We start from the raw sequence: 22844 nt of genomic DNA, 5'->3' as shown, positions 1-22844 counted from the left end.
TTCCTCCATGTGGCTGTGGATTGATGTCTGAAATCCGTAGTGGAAGTGGAAGTGGAGTAGCGTTGTTTTCTTATTCAGGATTAACTGTAAACTGTAAAATATAGTTCGATTAGTGTAACATAAGAGTTAATATAATTTTGGACTGCAATGGCTAAGAGAAGAATAGAAGTAATTGATCCATACGTAACGAAGAAACGCAGGTGAGAAAAAGTCTTCCTGATGCTAGCCTAGTTTGCTCTAAGTTAATGGCAGATAAAACACAAAAATTAGTAAGCAGAGCATCATTTTGTCCACTAATTCTCAAAATATTATGTCTTAGTGAACTTTTTACTACTTGTCTTAATTTTATAATTACATAGTAAAGACCACATCCTAGCAATCATTATTCAACTTGTATTTACCCTACATATAATACACAACTAGGCATGTACTAAATGTGTATAATTATGACCAGGAGGTTTTTACAAATATTACATTGTTTCCATATATTCTATTTTAAGAGATCTTTAAAATTTGTACAACTCAGGATGGAAAGAACAATTCTTTAAAAGATTGGCTTAGTATATAAGAAAATCTGAAGTTCATTAAACTTAAGGGGTAGGGTACGATAAGCGGACCCGGTTTTTTTATATTGAAATTAACAAACGATATTACTTAATCATAACCATTGATATAATCAATCGATACTGATTAATTATTTTGAACTATTAACTTAAATAATGTATATTAACAACTAGGCCTATAAACACTCTAAAATAATACTTGTAGGATAATATTTCAATTTTACATAAGTAAATTCTGATTATTAAAAATGGCAGTCAATTTTATAAAACTACATGACGTTGCTTTTTCCTGGCTTCAACATGTTGGACTCAGGGTAGGGTACGATAAGCGGACCCGGTTTTTTATATCGAAGAATGTAATCATCGATAGCTAATATTCGCATCTCAAATCCTAGACTATCAATCGATATAAAGTATCTATATAGTTCTCAATAACAATCATATGTTTTAAATTAAAATATGAATCTAATATTTACAGTGATCAAACAAATTATTATAACCAAAATTAGGAAAACTGAAGACGATCATATTTGCTCCTCTCACAGTTACAGTTGTTTCTTTCCCACAAATTTCACATAATGTTTTTTTTCTGCACGAGTCCAACATGTTGAAGTCATGAAAAACATGTCATCATCTTTCCAAATAATGTTGTGTAGTTTTCTAAAATTGACTGCCATTTTTAATAATCAAATGTTACTTATATAAAATTGAAATATTACATTACGAGTATTATTTTTAAGTGTTTACAGCTGTTGATATGGATTATTTAAGTTAATGGTATTTATTTACATTAGCGTAACCATGGAAAATGGACTTTTTTTCATGGGTTGGGCATTTATAGCCAAGTATTATTATCACAGGTGCATATGAACTGGGGGGAAAGTATATTATTGTATTATATTGATGCCTTTCGGACATTATTGCGTTAAGGAGCAGGGGCAACACGTGATCTGGGATTCGACTTTTGCAAGCTTGAGTTAATTTTTTTTCTAAAAGAGCAAGCAGTGCACAGCACTGCGCAGCGGGCAGGCATCGTTGACAGGATTAACATATACTGGTCTTTACGAATTGCTTCCACGTGAGATACCGAACATCCAACACAAAGGTGTGCCATTACCACTACTGAACTAGGAGGTTAAGAATAGACGTGGAGGAACAACAGTAGTTCAAAATGGCGTCCCTTCTTTATTTGAGAAGGGTCGGAGTAATACCAAACTGTCAAATATGGATAGTGTTGCCAGAGGTACGATAATTTCATTGATTTTATGCGCCGGTAAGATACACGATGGGTAGTTATTATCGTACCATGAAAGATTTTTGACAAATTTATATACAAGTAACAAACCAAAAGTTAATTATAACATAATTTATTACACGAACATAACATACTTTTTCATTAAATGTGTTTGGTACGATTATTTTATATGAAAGTACAATAATTTCTCGTTGTTGGTATGATAATCGGTTTTTAAAATCTGGCTATACTGAGTGTGAGCAGACGCGGAGTTATAGGAAACTGTCAAAAACGGAGTTTTCAGAGGATTTTAAAAAAATCGTAGCTCCTTTGATTTTCGTTGCCGACGAATTTTTTCTTCAATATTTTTTTCAGGAAAAATTGTAGTTTTCAGAAAAAAAAATGAACATACCTTTCCATGGTCACGTTAATGTAAATTGATACCAAGTTAATTGTTCAAAATAATCAATCAGTACGGTATCGATGGTTATGATTAAGTAATATCGTTTGCCAATTTCAATATAAAAAACCGGGTCCGCTTATCGTACCCTACCCTGGACTCTTACCGAAAAACCCATTAAATGTGAAATTTAGTGCATATATGTAGGATATTAGTGCATTAGATATAAAGGGAGGAAAGTCAAAATAATAACAGAAATTACAACGGAAACGCCCATCAGTGCAGGCTTCGGCGCCACCCTGCACTTATGTCAAAAATATCCTTGAGATAGTACCTACCTAATTTCCAACTCAGATCACGTGAGTACCCCGTTTTGCCCTACCCTAAATTCCTTTATCATCATCTAACGTTAGAAAAGTGGCTTATCTGGAGGCCAATCAGTCAACACAAGAATTAAAGTAGTAAAATTTCAAACATAATTAAAATAAAAAATGGGTAGACTTAAATAAGTGGCCTGCACTTGTTATGCGGTTGCTTTTATCAAATGGATTGATTATTTTTATCCTAATGAATGTTACAACTTATTTGAACATATGATTTCAACCTAGTTATAGTAATTTTTAATGTAAGCAATAAACAGCAAGAAGTAATGAACTGTTGGAGAATTTATAAAATGGTGATCAATACGAGGAAATTATGTGAGATATTTTTATATACACATGTGGGTTTTGGGGGGAATTTACCCATGGGGAGAATACTTTCCTCCATTTCACAAAAGAGGTTGCTCACTGCTAATCTGGGCAAGGTGGCTATTGGTAAGCTATCTGGGTGTATTGTAACGTTTTTCTGTCTTTTAGGCCATAGTTGGTTTTTTTATTTTGTAATGTTATTGTTAAATTTATGTCATTAAAATTGTAATGTTTTATTCTTGTTTTAATGTATTAATTATAGACTAACTACTATTACATACGGTTATTATACATTATCAAAGTTTCATAATATATCATATCGTTTGATAATAACAATTGAATAATGAGTGTAGGCCGCTTATTAAAGCCTCCCCAAAAAAATAAATAAAATAATAAAAACTTACTAAATATTTAATGAAGAAGAGGATACAACTTCTTGGCTGCTTTGGAAAAGTTGTGAAGACGGTCTATTCCACAAGGAAATCCCGTTCAAGACTCTAGTTAGACTAAAAAAGGACGCAATTTCCAAATTTTTCATTGTAATGCAGTCAAACAACGTAACAGAACACCCACAACACTTATTTATCTCAGTTTATATTACTTCACCAATTAATTGTAGAAGGTAACTCCATTCTACTTGGAGAACCACGAGAATTAAATTTCACTGAAAAAGACGCCTACACAAAGTGACTAAGGGTCTAAGGGTCATTCCATATAAAATCAGATATAAACGTGACCACCTCAGAATTGTATAAATTTGGTATGAAGGTAGTGCATATAGATTATGAAAATTGCCAATTTTCCCCCAAATATTTCAAACCGCTTCAAAGTTACCGCTATATAAAGTTGCTCAAAATCCAGCAAAAAACCGGAACCAACATATTTAAAATCACAATATATTTTCTCTTAATCGACATATGGGAGTGGTGTCATTTGACTAAGTTTTTTTGAAAAATTTTCTATAAATAGTTTATATTTTTGTTGTCATTCTCAAAGTTTTAAAGTTGGAGGCGAGTGGGAAGTGGCAGTGGAGTTATAGTTAAATAATAATTTAAGAAAGGGTTTTTACTAATTTTTATAAAAATGTCATACTTAGTATCCTTACTTTACTTAATTTCATTATGATGGTGATTATTAGGAGAAAAGCTATGCTGACTTCAAAATATGTTGGTTCTGGTTTATTGGTAGATTTTGAGCAACTTTACATAAGCATAACTTTAAAACCCGTTTGAAATATTTGGGAGAAATTGGCAAGTTTCCTATTTATTTAAGGCCTACCTTCATACCAAATTCAGTGGTGGTTAAGTAAATTTTTTTTTTTTTTTTTTTTTTTTTTTTTTTTTTTTTTTTTTTTTTTATGTTGATTTCATACGGAATAACCCATAAATAATAATATTTTGGTACTTTGGGATTATACCGACCACACCCAGACATGAATCGTTATTTGACATTTTGATTCTACTGATTACTAGATTAGCGTAGAACAATATTTCGTCAATATAAAACAGAATTGTCTTATCGCAACCCCTCCCCATCCTTAGACAGAGGTCAGTAGTAGTCGAGCGGTCTAGTAGATAACGTGATTGCAGAGTCTTGCCGCCCGTTCAGCTGGTGCGTCGCTTTGTTGTACTTCCGTGTTTTACCCCTACATTTCTCCAAACACAAAAATTCAACAAAAACAAACATTACCAAACAAAAACTAAACTCTTTATTGAAAAAAACACACAAAACTTGTTTTTATTCTTGATCACACTCCGCCACCCAAAATGCGAGTGCCTCCGTCCATCAGCGCGGGCTTCGGCAGCACCTTCGGTGATGTCAACGAAAGAAAAACAGGTACTTTGGGATTATACTGACCACACCAAGTATGAAGAACACACACACCAGTATGAACACAAAAATATAAATTTATAGAAACAAACATGATAGAACGAAAAAACAACTGTTTAATCATAAAATTACAAACTTACAAGTGTTTCTAGGTATTGTGATCGGTATTGTTGTCGCTGTTATCTTATCTTTCTCGAGAATCCCGATTACGGCAGGCCGCGCGGCATCACATGATTTGCACGGTACATAATTGCCTTTCCATTAAAATTCAATTTATATTTCTGATCAGCCCCTCTAGAATTTGATATTTTACTGATAGGTACTATCTCGAGAGGGATGTTTTTTCTTTCAACCACATCAAGCGCACTGATGGCCGGAGGCACTCGCATTTTGGGTGGCGGAGTGTGATCAAGAATAAAAACAAGTTTTGAATGTTTTTTCAATAAAGAGTTTAGTTTTAGTTTGGTAATGTTTGTTTTTGTTGAATTTTTGTGTTTGGAGAAATGTAGAGGTACGGAAGTACAACAAAGCGACGAACCAGCTGAACGGGCGGCGAGACTCTGCAATCACATTATCTACTAGACCGCTCGACTTTGACCTCTGTCTGAGGATGGGGAGGGGTTTGCGATAAGACAATTCCTGTTTTATATTGACGAAATATTGTTCTACGCTAATCTAGTAATCAGTAGAAGCAAAATGTCAAATAACGATTCATGTCTGGGTGTGGTCGGTATAATCCCAAAGTACCAAAAAACATCCCTCAAGATAGTACCTATCAGTAAAATATCAAATTCTAGAGGGGCTGATCAGAAATATAAATTGAATTGTAATGGAAATGCAATTATGTACCGTGCAAAAAACTTAAATAATCATGTGATGCCGCACGGCCTGCCGTAATCGGGATTCTCGAGAAAGATAAGATAACAGCGACAACAATACCGATCACAATACCTGGAAATGCATGTTGATTGATGGAATGTTAGTTCTGTTACTCAACTACATCATTTTATAACGTTCTAAGTTCATTGAAAAAGGTTTAAGCGTTGGGGGCATATAACGGAATCTAACCCCATTGATAATCGTTGTAAGTTTGTAATTTTGTAATTAAAGAGTTGTTTTTTCGTTCTATCATGTTTTATTCTATAAATTTATATTTTTGTGTTCTTCATACTGGTGTGGTCGGTATAATCCCAAAGTACCTAATATTTATATATGTGTTTTGATAATGAGGTATGTGTAAATAATTGGAAACTCAAAGAGTTTTTACAATCCAATTATTAAGCAGTATCATGTTTTGTATTAGACTTCAAAAACTGTTATGGACAGGATAAATTTCTCAATAATTATTGTAATAATTAATTGAAGATTCAAAATATTCTATGTCTTAAGCTTTTGTTTTGATCAGTTTAATTTATTAGTGTGCGGTCTATTATAATACATACATAAATTATTGTTGGGTAAATGAGAAATCTGTAACTTTTTGTTTAGGACGGGACGCTTAAAAAGGTACAGACTTTAGAACTCTCAGAACTTTGAATGAAAAGTTTTGAAAGAGTTTATATTGAGACACTTACAACAATAAAAACAGCTTTTCCCCTCTGTAATCAGATGATTCTACGTTCATAGCCAGCCTATAATATAAACTTGATGGTCAAAGAATCAAAACTAAATTTGTATTTAGTACAGGTAATTGGTAACCTAGTTTACATTATAAAAATTCACCTACATAAAATTAATTTTGAAAAATATTTATGTTTTAATAAATTGTAACCTATTATCTATTGAAAAATAAATCTGTCTACAATTTACTGTAAACATATATTTTTTCTAAGATCTTAGTTTTCTGCCTTGGAATGGCTGTGCATTTTAACATGTTTACCCCATTGAGTTCACACGATCTTTCACAACTGCCGTCATGTACCCGATGAATACACACCGAGCATTTATAAAGTGTGTCGGGCGCCCGATGGGCTATACGTTACTATGCATTTCATTATTGCGCTTTTATTGTTTGCCTGTCTTCGTGGTTTGTTAAATTTGATCCCGCTTTTAAACAAATGCCTCAGACTATCATATACACCGTTGATTAGATTATTTATTACTTGTTTAGTTACAAAAACAGCTGGACTCTATTGTAATTTCAAATACTTGTAATTTGGTTCGACATTATGGTTTCAGTAGTTTTAGATAATCATGAATATTGAGGATTTGATAATCATGAATATCAATAATTCGATTGTTGTGGTGGCCGCTTATTATACTGCACACAGCCCATTTTTTTTTATTGTTCTGTAGTTTAGATGATCATAAACATCAGTGATTCAATTATAGTGATGCCACATTATACTGCGGCCTTCACATTTATTAAAGCTATTTAAAATACTAGTTATAACCACCTTCTATGAGCAAATTTGTATGAATGTTTATTTGTATTAATGACTAACATTTTTGTTTCTGTTTCAGCACTGAGGGATCCTCAGAACAATTATTAAGGTAAGAAATCTAAAAAAATATAATTAACAGTCAAAACAGTAAACACCTACCTGCCTCTTAAATTCAAAGTCATATATCAAATTTAATGTCCCTTTCAAAACCTTTTTTATTAATGTTTTAAACAAGTTAACTCAAAGTCTCAACTTATAATTTTTTTAATTGTCAAGCTATTCTGAAGTTCTTAATAATGATGTTTAGAATTATTAAGAATTGACCTCTATATATGTAAGGAAAGTGTTTGATTTTAAATATCTATATGATTTGTTAAGTGAAAGTTTCACGTTAGTAAAACATTAGAACGCTTAGGAGTGTCACAAATTGTTGTTGTGTGGATTGTATTTATTTAGCTAATTATAACTGCTGAATATAATAAATTTTATGACTAAAATTTATATGCCAGCACATAAAAAGTACTGAGAAGTCACTGTGGGGTCACCATTAATAACAGTGTACATTAGTCTGTTTATGTCGTGCCTAATTTACCTAGTGTATGTATTATTAGTGTGAATGTGTAGTATCATGATTGTTAAATAGATAAATATTTAAGTTGCCCACTTCACATTGTTTTCTTCCAAAAGGTGAATGCTTAGAAAAATGATATTTTGTAAAAACTAAATTTAATAGTATAAATTATTTAAAACATCTTTTACTAGCAAAACTTCGCATATATTCTAAAAAACTAAAGTTTGTTGCAATTTATGTAAAACTATAATAAAGTGCAAAAAAATTCCTTATAATATTGGTATTTTAACATTGTGCATCTAGCAAATACAAGCAATTGTGCATGTTCACTTACTAGGAAAATACCAGTATAGTGTGCCAGAATAATGGTTAAATATTACAACCATTGTTGCAGCATTTTTATTACATAGATTTCTAGTGTTATTGATTGAAATAAGGCATTAAGTATGTTTTAAATATCCAGTGCTATAAATAATAACTAAACTGTACTTTTCAGGCCCATGATTCCAGCCGTTATTCCTCAGACTACACAGAAAAATCTGCAGGTCAATCCATTCACCGGTTTGCCTTACACACCCAGGTGAGATTATATTCTGTAATAAACCATTTATTACAAAATATATTCTGTAATAAACCATATATTACAAAATATATTCTGTAATAAACCATATTTACAAAATATATTCTGTAATAAACCATCTTGTTCAAAATATATTCTGTAATAAACCATATATTACAAAATATATTCTGTAATAAACCATCTATTACAAAATATTTTCTGTAATAAGCCATCTATTTCAAAATATATTCTGTAATAAACCATCTATTTCAAAATATATTCTGTAATAAACCATCTATTTCAAAATATATTCTGTAATAAACCATCTATTTCAAAATATATTCTGTAATAAACCATCTATTTCAAAATATATTCTGTAATAAACCATCTATTTCAAATATATATTCTGTAATAAACCCATCTATTACAAAATATATTCTGTAATAAACCATCTATCTCAAAAACATGTTAATGCTTTAATTATATGAACTGTAACGTTACATTTATTATGCCTCAACACTGGATTAATATTTTTTATTTACCTTCTTTTTAAAAAGATTCAAGACACATTCATTAGATACTCATTATATAGTCATTAGATACTCATGAGTATAACAGATGTCAGAAATATATGGTCATCTACTTGTAAATGTGAATAATGACTATATATTTTAATAGAGTTATAATTATTTTTAGTTAGTCAGATATAACTCTACAACCTTTGTTATATTTTAATAGTTAAAACAAAAATAGTAATAAAACAAACAACAGATTTCAATAACTTAAACTTAAAAATTGATATAGTCAACTTAGCTGACGTCATCTTATGTCTGATATCAAATCAAATCAAAATTCTTTAATTTACATATTCTTTGAGAATAGTATTTAAGTCAAATTACAGTAACAAGAAAATAACTTTTAAATACATTAAAAGTAAAAAATCTGTTGATAAAATTCTTCCATGTGATAAAATTCTTCTGATATGATACTGACAGCTAAACTGCTCTCACAGATGATGAAATAAATTGCCAATTAGAAGGTTTGTGATTTTTGCATGTAGCTGAATTTTTCACCCATCGCTGGGGTCATTTGTACATTTTATAAGTCAGTTATATTACAATCTAGAGTTCTCCGATATAATGAACCTTTGGCATTTTAGCTAAACCACAGCTGTTTGATATATCGGCACTGGTCTTAAAAGAATTAACAAACACTTGTCTGATTGTCATTCATATTTTTAACCATTGAGCATAATGAACTGATTACAGTTAAAATGTAAAAGAATAATTAGCTAATCATAATTTATAAGTTTGTAAAATTTTCTACGTATTTAAAATGTATGAAAATAAATACTTTGTTTTTATTTCAGGTACCATGAATTTCTTCGAAAGCGAATAACACTTCCAGTTTTTGAGTATAGAGAGGAGTTCATGAAATTATTGGCTGAGCACCAATGTATCGTGTTGGTAGGAGAGACTGGATCTGGGAAAACCACACAAATTCCACAATGGTATGCATAATGTTAAAATTGTACAATTATAATATTTATTCCACCATGTATGTCGGTGAATCTGGCCAAATCACAATTAATTATATTATTAATTTTAAACTTTGGATATTTCATTTAAAAAAGTGTCAACCTAGGTCATATTTATTTTTAGTAATTATGCATCTCCTGTATAACAAATTATTAAAGGAAAAAAGTAAATCTTTTGTATTTGGATTTCTCCACACTCACAGCGGAAGTCAAGTCGCAATAGACCTGAGCTTGATAATGTTTATTACATTCAAGTTTTGGTTGATAACAAAATTTATAATGTTACATGTATGCACGTTGTTGGCTCGTAACACTATTTTATGCATCAGGTCTATCCAAGTCTTTGCTCAATAAGGATTACATTATCAAAAAGTAACTCTTGTCAACACGCGAGTGTTCCTGGAATATACTGTTGTCACTTCTAATGCACTGTCGGCCCCAAATTGGTGGCAACGCTTCATTGACCTATTGTCAAAACGCGCACTTTTACCACGTAAGTCGCACAGCTGACATAAGTCAAGTGTCTACCCCAAAGGATTATCTTAAAAACTAACAAAACCATTTCAGCATTAATTGAAGCAATTAATTCAGCATTAACTCGAATAACCAATCAAGCTTTTCTTTGACAACATTATTTAGTATTATAATTCCCAATTGTATCTCCTGATATTGCGCAGGTGTGTAGAATATTCTCGGTCAGTGGGCAAGAGAGGCGTGGCCTGCACTCAGCCGAGACGAGTAGCAGCAATGTCCGTGGCTCAGAGAGTCTCGGAGGAGATGGACGTCTGTCTTGGCCAAGAAGTTGGATACAGCATTCGATTTGAGGACTGCTCCTCGGCTAAAACTTTGCTAAAGTAAGTAGAGTTTGATCTGAACTTTAGTAGTAGTACTACAACGTCCGGTAGTAGCATATTATAAGAATCTACTGTATCTCACCTGTTCGGACGTTAATACTGGAAATGTTATATCTTATACTACAGATAGTAAGATGTTATCATATAAGCTCAATAAAATGCCTAGTAATCATAGATTTGTTACGGAATTATACCAGGGATGCTACAGGTCAGGGAAGTCAGGGAAAAAAAACAGGACTGGAAATCAGGGAGAAGTCAGGGAATCCGGTCTCAAGTCAGGGAAAAGTCAGGGAATTTCGATGTTGGTCAGGGAAAAATATAAAATCCCTTTACACAAATAAACTTACTGCCGCCGCGCCGAGTCCAAGCCTGCAGACTACGCGGCGCATATTTAACTTCTGTGTTGTAAAAGATCATTTAAGTCAATCTTTTTGTACGTATTAAACTGTGTTCACTTTATTTTTTTGCTTTTTTATATTTGCCACCCTGTTAGCCTCAACACCGCTTTTTTCCACCCATTAATTGCCAAAAACTCTGGGGATTGCGTCGAAAAAAGTCAGGGAAAAATGAAAAATTTGGTTTGGAAATCAGGGAAAAGTCAGGGAATTTCATTATTGGACTCCTGTAGCAACCCTGTATACAGATTCTCACCAGTTGCTACTGTAAGAATTGAAATGAAAATGCCGAAGCATATGTGTCAGTCAGTGGTGTAACTAAGACTTGGTTTTTGGTGTTGTGGTGAATCTGAAGAAGAGCCCACCACAGGTGGGGGGGAATAAATATAAATTGGACAGGTCTAATTCAAAGTAGTTATTCCCAACTGTATTTCAAACCATTTAAATTGTTGTTATGTGTATATTTAACCCTTTTAATGCCATTGATTGTTATAGTAATCGTTCTCTATTTTATATCTTATGTGTCTTTTTTATAGGCGTTTTTGACATATCTACTGCATAATAGCCTGATATTATTCGTTACACTACAAAAAATCACTCTTGATACTAAAAGGGTTAAATAATTTTTGAGCTTTTGGGGAGGTTCTATCCACCACTCGGTTACACAACTTGTTTTAGTAATAGTAAAAAGTATTAAATGTCTCTATGTTTAAGTATTATAACGTATAATATAAGAATTTATTCAATATTTTGTGTTTTTCTGGTTTTTATTGAGATTCCCAGTTGCCTACCCGAGAAAGACTCTGGGTGGCGGAGCAGCCACTTAATTCCAAAATATTTCTTTGGACAAGGGAACTGAACAGATGATCAAACTGTGAATATTTCTAGGTACATGACTGACGGTATGTTGCTGCGAGAAGGCATGTCAGACCCGATGTTGGAAAACTATCAGGTGATCCTGCTGGACGAGGCCCACGAAAGAACACTAGCTACAGATATCCTCATGGGCGTACTGAAGGAAGTGGCCAAGCAGAGGTCAGATTTGAAGCTGGTCATCATGTCTGCTACTCTTGATGCAGGCAAATTCCAGGTAAATTGTATTTAATATACTCACGGAATTTTATAGCAACCTGCACCCAAATCGATAAAATTTGAGGTGTTGTTGCCATATTGCTGTTCCAAAATGACAGTTATTTTAAAATTTGCATGTTGAAACCAATCGGTGAGTTTTTTAGTATATGATAATGTAAAACATATGTATATAGATTTTTTAAATAAGGCTTAAAATTATATAATAATTTTAATTGAGGACTTGTCTACTAAGATAAATGTGTTATGTTACCTATGACAGCTCTGTGTATGTTCTACAGTTTCTTAAAAACCGGCATTGAAAAAAAGAACTTGACGCCATTCTTGTACATAATGTACTTTTATGAGTAAAGATTTTTTCAATTCAATGTAAGAAAACTGTTAAAAGATCATATAAATACTTGCTCTTAAAAGATTGGATCATTAATAAATAAATAAAAATACATTTTAAATTTTACAATATAAATTTTAAATCCCTTATGCTTGTGCAAGAGCATTAAAATAGCATTTTCTTAGTTATTACAATTTTTAAGTAGTTGCAAATATGAGAATATCGTTCAATGACAGTAACTTATCTCGGGGATGTTTGGGATACCATTTTAAGGATAATATTGCTTACAGATTTCTTAGGTTGAAATTGATTGAACCCATTCTTATTACATTGCTTGACTGTACTGAGTGTGACAAAATGTGTTCTGTTATCAGCAATACTTTGACAATGCACCACTGATGAATGTGCCTGGCCGAACACACCCGGTGGAGATATTCTACACGCCCGAGCCAGAGAGGGACTATCTGGAGGCTGCTATCCGTACCGTCATACAGATCCACATGTGCGAGGAGGTGGCCGGTGACGTCCTGCTCTTCCTCACTGGCCAGGAGGTAAGTCCAACATCAACGCACCTCACAGGTTTATGGTTTGTGTAGGATAACGTAAATCCATAAACTTTCTTAATATATAACTGTGTAATAACTCTTGCAAAAGTAATTTTTTAAACTGGCTCAATCTGGTGTTCCCCAGGGTTTATTTCTAAGATTTCTTTGTTATTAGGAAATGAATCGATTATTTTATTGACTGTGATATTTTTGGGTCTCTGATTGCAGTAAATCAATGTTTTCAAAGAAAAAGTACCTGGCTTGTATAAATTTATAATTTAAAATGTAAATATGTAAAATGATACATACAGTTATATAGGATTAACACAGTTAACCTTATGTGAATTTAGCTTTTTAAATTATAATTTTTTTACTTGGATTAGTCAATTTTCAAATGTAGCAGTGCTTGTATTTGTATATTCCCTTACAATTTATTCTAAATATATTATATTATGCCAATAAATTGTCATATTTATTACTTAGAACACCATTAATTAATTGTACCAATACTAGTATTATTAATGTATGGCCATTTGCAATTCAAATCATTTCCAGTCTTAAAAATGTGCTACGTAAAATAACCTTCACTAATAAATTGCATTAATCTTTATGAATTTTATTAAATTGTTTGACAAAATATTTATGGTTCTTACAAAATGTTTGAAAATAGATTTATTTATATACTACAATAATTCATCATAATTAAATTCATGCTTATTATAATTATCAATTGAATTTAGATAAAAATACAGCCTAAAATATTAAATTTAAATAATAGATTCTTCTTGTCTAAAAACCCCTGAGACACAGGTTGCTAAATACATTTTTGAACACTTTCTTATATTTATTTCAAACGTCTTTTGTGTTCTTACTTAATGCTAACCGGTGAAACTGTTGAACTTTAAAAGGTATTTTGTTTCAAAATGCTGTGTTAGATTAATTTCTGCATCATTTCTTGGTGTTGTTCAAGTATTCCTTATATGTGACTTAAATTACTTTTATTTTCAACGCATTTGCTGTGACCATTGTTGGTGATGACAGGAAATAGAAGAGGCGTGCAAGAGGATCAAAAGAGAGATCGACAACCTCGGACCAGATGTCGGAGAACTTAAATGTATACCCTTGTACTCGACCCTGCCACCCAACCTGCAACAGCGTATCTTCGAGCCCGCACCTCCCAACAAGCCCAATGGCGCCATTGGCCGCAAGGTGGTGGTCAGCACCAACATCGCCGAGACATCCCTCACCATCGACGGTGTGGTGTTTGTCATAGACCCAGGCTTTGCCAAGCAGAAGGTATTTGACCTCTCTTTGTTAGTATTAATCATTGCAGGTTAATACAGGTGGGAAAAATAGAAGAAATATTTCATTGTCTTCAGATCTGTAGCAATTGCATCCTTGTTTGTAATTGATTAAGAATTTATTAAAATTCGCAGAACCCTTTAGCAATCATAAGAGTTGTGGGTGCAATCTCTCAAATGTAAACATATCTAGGTGTAAGTAACACTTGGATTGTTGCAGGTGTACAACCCCCGTATCCGTGTGGAGTCGTTGTTGGTGTCCCCCATCAGTAAGGCCTCAGCACAGCAGAGAGCAGGTCGAGCCGGACGTACCAGACCCGGAAAATGTTTCAGGTAACCGCCGTGACCATTGTCAGTAACCTAAAGAGAAAAGCGGAATTTTTATGTAGGTATAATAAACATTAATGACAGATATACAATAGTGAGTAATACACAACAAAGGTATTAAGTTCTTCCACTTGACAACAGACTGTATACAATATCGTCATAAATGCATTTATCATGTACATGATGTTTTGGTTATTCTACAAAATAAAAATCTACTGATATAGTATTTTATTCAAGTCTTTGTGGCTGATTGTATAATTTTTTACCTTCAGAATTCCCTTGTAAAGAAGTATGTAATCATAATTTTGAAAGGACTGCCATTTGTGACACACATTTTTTTCTTAGTTCGTATTATACCTAATTCAATTTTGAATTTTTATTTTGATTAACCTCATGCACAACATTATATGGACTATTCGGTTTATTGTATTTAAAATGTCCACCATTTTCAAAATAATAGTAATTTTATTGCCTTATACAGTCTAATAAGTGACTTGCCTCACATGTGCATTCAAGATTTTTCACCAAATTCTCTAGAGACATCTAAATGAGAAACAGAAGAGTCACTGATGGCATGAAAAGCCAACCTAGATCTTTCCCTTACTTTCGTTCTGTCAATTTGTATTTGGCACTTTTCTGTCACGTTTTTTAAATTTATAATATTTATTAAATTTGTTGAAGGAACAATAGGGTAATTTAATCTTAAGAGAGGTTGAGAAACAAAAAATATTCTGTCCATTTGGACTAGAATCCAGTTCTTCTACTAGTGATATCTTTGATAACACCAAAACATCCCAGATTAGAAAACATCATAATAGATTTGTGATTGGTATATTTTGTAAAGCTAAGTATCAGTTTTTACAAACAGCAGCCTGCCGTAAACATATAATTGAAATGTAAATGTTTTCAGGTTATACACTGAGAAAGCGTACAAAAATGAGATGCAAGAAAACACATATCCTGAGATTCTGCGGTCAAATCTGGGTTCTGTTGTTCTGCAACTGAAAAAGCTGGGCATTGACGATCTGGTCCATTTTGACTTCATGGATCCCCCAGGTACTTCACTTTAATCACAAATAAAAACTTTAATATTAGTTCCACGTTTTTACTAATTTTGGGGTTAAAAATAAGTACAATAAGTTGATGTTGCAATGTTAAAAGGAAACGGTTTCTTAAAACCATAGAATTACAAACATTTGAAATTCAGATTGTCTGTGCAAGAAACGGTTTCTCCACTATGTTTACTTGTGGTATAAATTTAACAGTAGTGCATTCAGCATTGCATATACAGTAGAGCGATTATTATCTAGACGTCAATATCTTGATGGTTTTCATTGCTAATGTTTGTCGATTGTACATGTCTTCCACATGTTGGCTACACTTCCATGTAGCCTGATTCCACCCCTCCAAGATGAGACTTGTTCAAGATATATATATATATATATTTACATGGTCTAATTTTTTCAGACATTGTGTGAAACTTTACTAATTTGTCTTAAAGTACTAGTAACAGGTGTTACTTTTCATTAAATTATATTACTTTCACACTTTGATGCCCTGGAAATGCCTGGAGTTTATTCTAAAACTCTCAGGGATTTCATTCCAGGAAATTTGTAGCAACCCTAGTTTTGTAAAACAAGGTTCCCGGGATGTATTGTACTTAGAAGCCAAAATCTTTCTTCCCTGGTTCTTTCTCCCTGGTGACATTTTTACAAGTGTTGTAACTTAATTTCCTCTCTTACTGCATTGCTTTTGTAAGCCAAACAATTCCATGAAATCGTTCTCAGTAAATGATCTCCATAAAACGGTTTTATGTGCCAGATGGGGTATGTTAAACCAAAATAGGCTCTTAGAATGTTTTTAGTGGGAGAACTGTGGTGCAAATATTCTACAGCAATCACAAGGACATGTCTGTGTACATTCTGAGAAACTGCGTTTTATCGCTCTTCCGAAACTGTGTACATCAATGATTTGTGGTTTGTAGCTCCTGAAACGCTGATGCGAGCTCTAGAGCTGCTCAACTACCTGGCGGCCTTGGACGATGACGGGAACCTGACAGACCTGGGCTCAGTCATGGCCGAACTGCCGCTGGACCCACAGTTGGCCAAACTGCTCATCTCCAGCTGTACTCTCAACTGTTCCAATGAGATTCTGTCCATTACCGCCATGTTGTCAGGTAGACCCTTAGCATACGCCTATCGATATATCTCATTTTACCTTTGTTGTTGCAATCTTTGAAAAATATTCAAGTTTTACTATAAATTGAGTTTTTTATAGCCTACAAAAGTGTGTTGAGTTTAAACGCTTTTTGTGATAAAGTAGTGTATTATATGGGATACAATTTTTTTTAATTGTACTCTAACATTAACTTACGTTTGTTACTGCTAACTAAATCTCACAAGTTTTGTTTATTATAATTATCTCTTTATAACTAATTAATTCGCTATTCTTCTCGTTATTAAAATGTTTCACTGTTCTTCTCATTAAAATGTTTCACTATTCTTCTCATTATTAAAATGCTTTACGATTCTTCTCATTATTAAAATGTTTCACTATTCTCATTATTAAAATGTTTCACTATTCTCATTATTAAAATGTTATTTTCATTGCAGTTTATCAGTGCAATTAATTGCTACTAAGTAGAGTAGAGAAATCGTACATTTAACTGTTTAAGATTGTCTTACACCATCTGTGCCGGTGAAGTTTCATGTTTGGTTGGCATCTTGCTCAAATGCTCTTTACAGTTTTCCAATCGCAAACTGCAGTTTAACAAAACACTGTTTTGTGCACACGATAGTTAGTTCTACTCGACAGTCAGACTGTGTGTATCTAGGTTACTTCTCTAAGCTTGAAGTTGAAACGTAAAGAGTACCGGAGCAAGATCCCAACTAACACTATAGGTCTGTAGGTGGCTAGTGTATCGACGGGCTACTAAATGGGTTGGATGGTCGGGTCTTCTCCCCCTCCCCCTGTCTTGTTTAGTCCCGCAGTGCTTCGTCCGACCCAATGAGGCCAAGAAAGCCGCAGACGACGCCAAGATGCGGTTCGCCCACATAGACGGCGACCACCTGACACTCCTCAACGTCTATCACGCCTTCAAACAGAGTGAGTTAACAATTTCTTATCGATTAACAGTATTCTCTGTTTGTAAATTCAGAGCCACATTTTGAATTTTTAGCAAAGTAATAAGGATATAATGAGTGTACAAGAAATTTTTATTAGGGGTTTTTTCCAAGTCTGGAGGGTGCTGAATGGGCTGCTCTTTGCGTAGTTTTCTTTCATTGCCTCCATTTTTAGTTGTGATAAATTATTTTAAGCACGTAGTGAGCTATCTTCAATTCTTGGAAGGCCTACTTGCTGCTGTTTTGTGGTTTTGGTCCAGAGAGAACCAAAACACGAACAAAGGATTATCCAGGTCCAATACAGGTTTCATTTGCTCCTACGATTATCAACTATTTGTATCATACCGTATCGCAATGATAGACAACAAGCTAAGACAGTGGCTAGAGCTAACTAGCTTATTATATTTAAAGTGGCAAAAACAGTGATAAGAGCCAAAGGATTAATAGATAGGAAATTGCAAATAAAACAATTATTAAGAGTCAAAAATATCAGTAGGTACGAAATTACAATATATTTTTATTCCCATTAACGGTGTATATAAATCAACATTCAAAGAATTGTAAATTAAGATGCAATAAGCAGTCAACAAGAAATTAGGATTGACGTGAATTAATTGTGACTATCAAATCTGAAAAATGAGTTGCTAAATTGCCTTCACTTTGACAACGGTGTGTCTGGACAGTTGTAGAATTCTGAACTTTACATCTACTTTTTCAATGCAGCCCCATTGTGTCATGTTGCGAACATGGGTGTATATTTAAGTATAATTGATGTATTTCATGAGTCATTGTTTTATATATTTATATTTCAAATATTCTGTATTAGTACTGTGTGTGCATAAATAACATTTGTACCTAATCTCTTAATAAATTTGCTGCTTATAGTAAGGGTTCCAAATTATTTAAATCTTAATTTCAAGCATCATTTGGGATGTAAATGTTTGGGCGATCTTGGAGACACTTTGTAAACAAGTTATTTTTGTGGTGTGTGCGTTCAGTACCTATCATTACATGTGCTCAAAATTAGGTGTTTCAATAAAGCTGCTAAAATCAACTCCCAACTACATATATACATGCATAATACGTGCAATAAAAAATGTTATGGAAAATCAGAGGTTAACTAACTAGTCTTTCTGTTAGTAATTTCTGTGTTTCCTAATATAAAAAAATTATTTTTCCCCAAATTTGTCTCTTCAACTGTTCACAATAAACACCCAGGTAAGTTGACAGCAAAATTTTACAACCAAGTATTGAAAACCTTGTAACTAGATAACTGTTCCAAGTTTAATGGTAGTTGTATAGAAACATAACTTAAAGGAGGCTCTTCCAAATGTATATGTTTCAAACGTATTTGTTTAAAGCTACTCTTGTATTTATAAAACACTTATTATTCAAGCATTTAAGTTATGAAAAACTGTAATATGGCTTTATAGGGGTGAAATAATTTTTTAAAGAGATGTTAATGTATTTATTTTAAAGAAATGCGGCTCTGTGGAAAAGACATTTCTTTTAATGTGGTTTTGAAATGGCAAAACCCAGTTTCCTTTTACTGGAATATATTTTTACTTACTTTTGTATGAAATAGGATAGAAATATATGAAAATTACTCATTAGTCACAAAAACTATCACTCTCTACCATTTTGGAAATGCAGTAACTGTGGTTACCGCTAGCTCCTGAGGATAGTTTTCTTAGCCAGCTGGTAACTCTAGTTACCGCTCGCACTAGGGAACGCCCTTTTATGGCAGTGGGAATATTCTTAATAAATACATCGTAGCTAAGTGAACTGTATTTTATTCGTTTTAGACAAACATAAACAATATTTATACGTAAATGTGTAAACCAAAATGAATGTAGAAGTTTATAAAAATGTGAAAAAGTTTATATACATCTCCACTAACTTACTCAAATTCAGTTATAATTTACAAATATGTGGTGAGTAATTATAACAAAATATATTTAAATGTTTACTTGAAATGATTGTAGTTTACAAAAAATATTGTAGTACAAGATTATAAAAATGTAAGAAAAAAGAAGAAATAAGTGTACTAAAATAAAATATTGATACAAATGTGTATATACATCCTAACCAACCCACCCAAAAGTCGTTTATTTTTTACTAATACGTCTAGAACTTGGTTGTTTACACCGCTTGATGCCGGGGGAGATCCATTGTGTTGCACAATCACTTACTTCTAAAAAAACTTTCAAAATCATTAAAAATAATGAAAAAGTCTTATGTAAAAACAAAGTGCATAGAAATGAGGGAAAAAGTACCTCCCGAGGAGCGAGAAATACGGTGTTGTGATAGCTCGAGTGCTGGCCGCACACTGACCTCATTTCAGAACAAAGGCTCTGTGGTAACCATAGTTATCGCCCACTCCTAGCGCAGCATAGCAGTGGTAACCAGAGTTACCGCTCGCAGTGAACGTGTTGAAAAGAAAATAAAAAATGTTGTTATCCCATGCTAACTGTTGTTGTTGTATGTTGAGATGCGGAAGATCCACAGTGGTGCTATGATAACTTTGTCAACTACCGTTCGCTCAAATCTGGGGACAACGTGAGGCAGCAACTGTCACGGATCATGGACAGATTCAACCTGAAACGCACATCCACAGACTTCACTTCCAAAGACTACTACATCAACATCCGCAAGGCACTCGTTACAGGGTTCTTCATGCAGGTGAGCAAACGTACTATCCTGTAATGTCTTAATTTTATTCACTTATTTGTGGGCAAAGTTGTGGGGTAGAAACAGTTGTGAGTCTGATACTGCTTTCCTTGAAAGCAAAAGGCCTCAAAAAGGTAAAAATTAATCATTGAAGCGTTTGATTTACAAATCCATAAATAATTGCAACTCAAAAAATCATGTACATTTTTACCACAAAGTTGATAATAAACACAAAATTTGTTGCGTGACAAAAGTTGAAACTTAACACAGCATGAACAATCATTGTGCAAAATAATCACACAAATAATCTTGATGAGCTATGGATGATGCTGTCACACACTGAACGAGTAATAGAGATATAAAAAAATTAACGTAATAAAGGTTTTACCAATATCTGATCCATGCCATTTTTATGTAGTAGCCTATGAACCCAATCTAGAATTGACCTATTTTTTATTTTAGAATTCTATACACTATTTGTGTCATAAAAAATAAACTTTGGAAGAAAACTATTGGTTGTTAAGAACATTGCAACAACTACTTAATTAACATGTCTTTAAATGTCTGTATTTTTGTTTGAGGTGGCACACCTGGAGCGGACAGGTCACTACCTGACAATCAAAGACAACCAGGTGGTCCAGCTGCACCCTTCCACGTGTCTGGACCACAAGCCGGAGTGGGTGGTTTACAACGAGTTTGTGCTGACCACCAAAAACTACATCCGCACTGTCACAGACATCAAGCCCGAGTGGTTGCTCAAGCTGGCACCGCAGTACTATGACCTCCAGAACTTCCCCCAGTGTGAGGCCAAGCGTCAGCTGGAGATATTACAAGCCAAAATGGAGACCCGCCAATATCAAGAGGGATTTTGAACTCGTCCGTTGCTAATCCAAAATCACTTGTGGTGACACAAGTTTCCGTAATTTTTTAAATGTTAGGATATCATTTCATATTTTAACATAATGTGATTTCTTGTAATCTTATCATTATACCTGTATAATAATGGCGTATTATGAAAATATTTTTATATCGTTGTTATTTTGCACTATTCTATTTGATTTTGTTTCCGTTTTTTTTTTATTGCCACAGATAACGAGCTTGTAACATTTGTAACTGAGAGTTCAGGGTTAGTGACCTCACCACCTTAATTTGATTATTGGATTACTTGTACAGTTGTTGTAAAAAATTTTGTTTAATAAACCTTATATAATCAACAATGTGTGTGTTTTACTGTCCCTTGAAAATCATGCAGAAAAGACCTTTGAAAAAGTAGAAAGCATGATATTGGTCTATAGTTCTCTGGATCTTGAAGATTTCCATTCTTCAATATTTATCAATAGATTATTTAAACCACATCAAATAGCCCCTTAAAGTGAGAGAATCCTTGTTTAAGTTGCCTCATTTGACACCTAGAAGCAACGGTCCACCCTTAAAAAGGCATCACAATTGCAGTCTTAAGAGACGTTAAGATACAAACTCCACCTTATGCAGTCTACAGGTTGACAGAATCCAGACAAAACTGAGAAGCCAGAAAGACAGAAGGACGTAATATATCTAGCAAAAGTGTTCAGAAACACATAATATATATAGTGTTGTCAACTCATCCAAAATTTCAGTGTGCTCTATCTTTGAAACCATTTTTTCTACAGTTTGGAACATCAGGCATTAATGGACATATGCAGAGTTTTTTTTAAGGAAGCATTAACACGTTCACTGCTGACATGGAAATTCATTATTGTGCAAATGCTGAAATATTTTATTTTATTTTTGGATGTTTATTATTTCTTAATTTATTATGTACATGTTCACGAAATGTTTTATTAAAAAATTAGCAATATAATGTAAAAAATAATAAATGGCGCCACTTGGCGTCATCAGCATATGGCATCTGGTTTTGATGGGATATGCTGATGACGCCAAGTGGCGTCGTTCTTGTTTTTACGAAACTAACTCGAATTATAATATAAGTATTGATAAATGTATTGGGTACTTACCTTGTATCCATAGTTTGTATTCTTTACAAAATATAATATTTACAACAAGTTTATATTTACACTATATACATTGACACTTTTATACTTTTACTTGTGGTGATTTATAAAACAGTCACCCAGACATAGGCCAGGTTTACTGTTGCACGCCTCACATTGATATATTGTGTCTTTACGAATACCTTTACTGTAACACATTACACAACGTTTTCGTTGGTAAATTTCACGGTCAATTTCACTTATTGTCATATCTTGGGTTTCACGAGAGGTACTCGGCATATTATAACTCATTATAACATATATTTATTTACGCACTGATAATTTAAACTCAAAACGAACACTTAAACTAATAAGTATAACTTATTACACGAGTAATCACTCTGAAAAACAACCACTTACTGACTGATAAGACAGGATAATATGGCTACAAGTTTTGGCTTGCAAAAAGGTGG

At 33.2% G+C, this 22844-nt stretch overlaps 1 protein-coding gene across 1 annotated transcript; it reads left to right on the top strand.

The window, feature by feature from the left end:
- On the top strand, positions 1–21618 carry LOC124353073 (putative pre-mRNA-splicing factor ATP-dependent RNA helicase PRP1). Its single transcript, XM_046802886.1, has 14 exons — positions 1–200; positions 7180–7209; positions 8168–8251; positions 9600–9740; positions 10445–10621; positions 11905–12106; positions 12811–12987; positions 14023–14277; positions 14503–14615; positions 15520–15665; positions 16594–16785; positions 17592–17714; positions 20223–20413; positions 20983–21618. The coding sequence occupies exons 1-14, from the start codon at positions 148–150 to the stop codon at positions 21271–21273; spliced, it is 2175 nt and encodes a 724-aa protein (XP_046658842.1). The 5' UTR covers positions 1–147; the 3' UTR covers positions 21274–21618.
- The last annotated feature ends 1226 nt before the right edge of the window (positions 21619–22844 follow it).

The sequence above is a fragment of the Homalodisca vitripennis genome, chromosome 1, assembly GCF_021130785.1.
Source record: "Homalodisca vitripennis isolate AUS2020 chromosome 1, UT_GWSS_2.1, whole genome shotgun sequence".
Taxonomy (NCBI): Eukaryota; Metazoa; Arthropoda; class Insecta; order Hemiptera; family Cicadellidae; genus Homalodisca; species Homalodisca vitripennis.
This window is presented reverse-complemented; position numbering and strand designations above follow the sequence as displayed.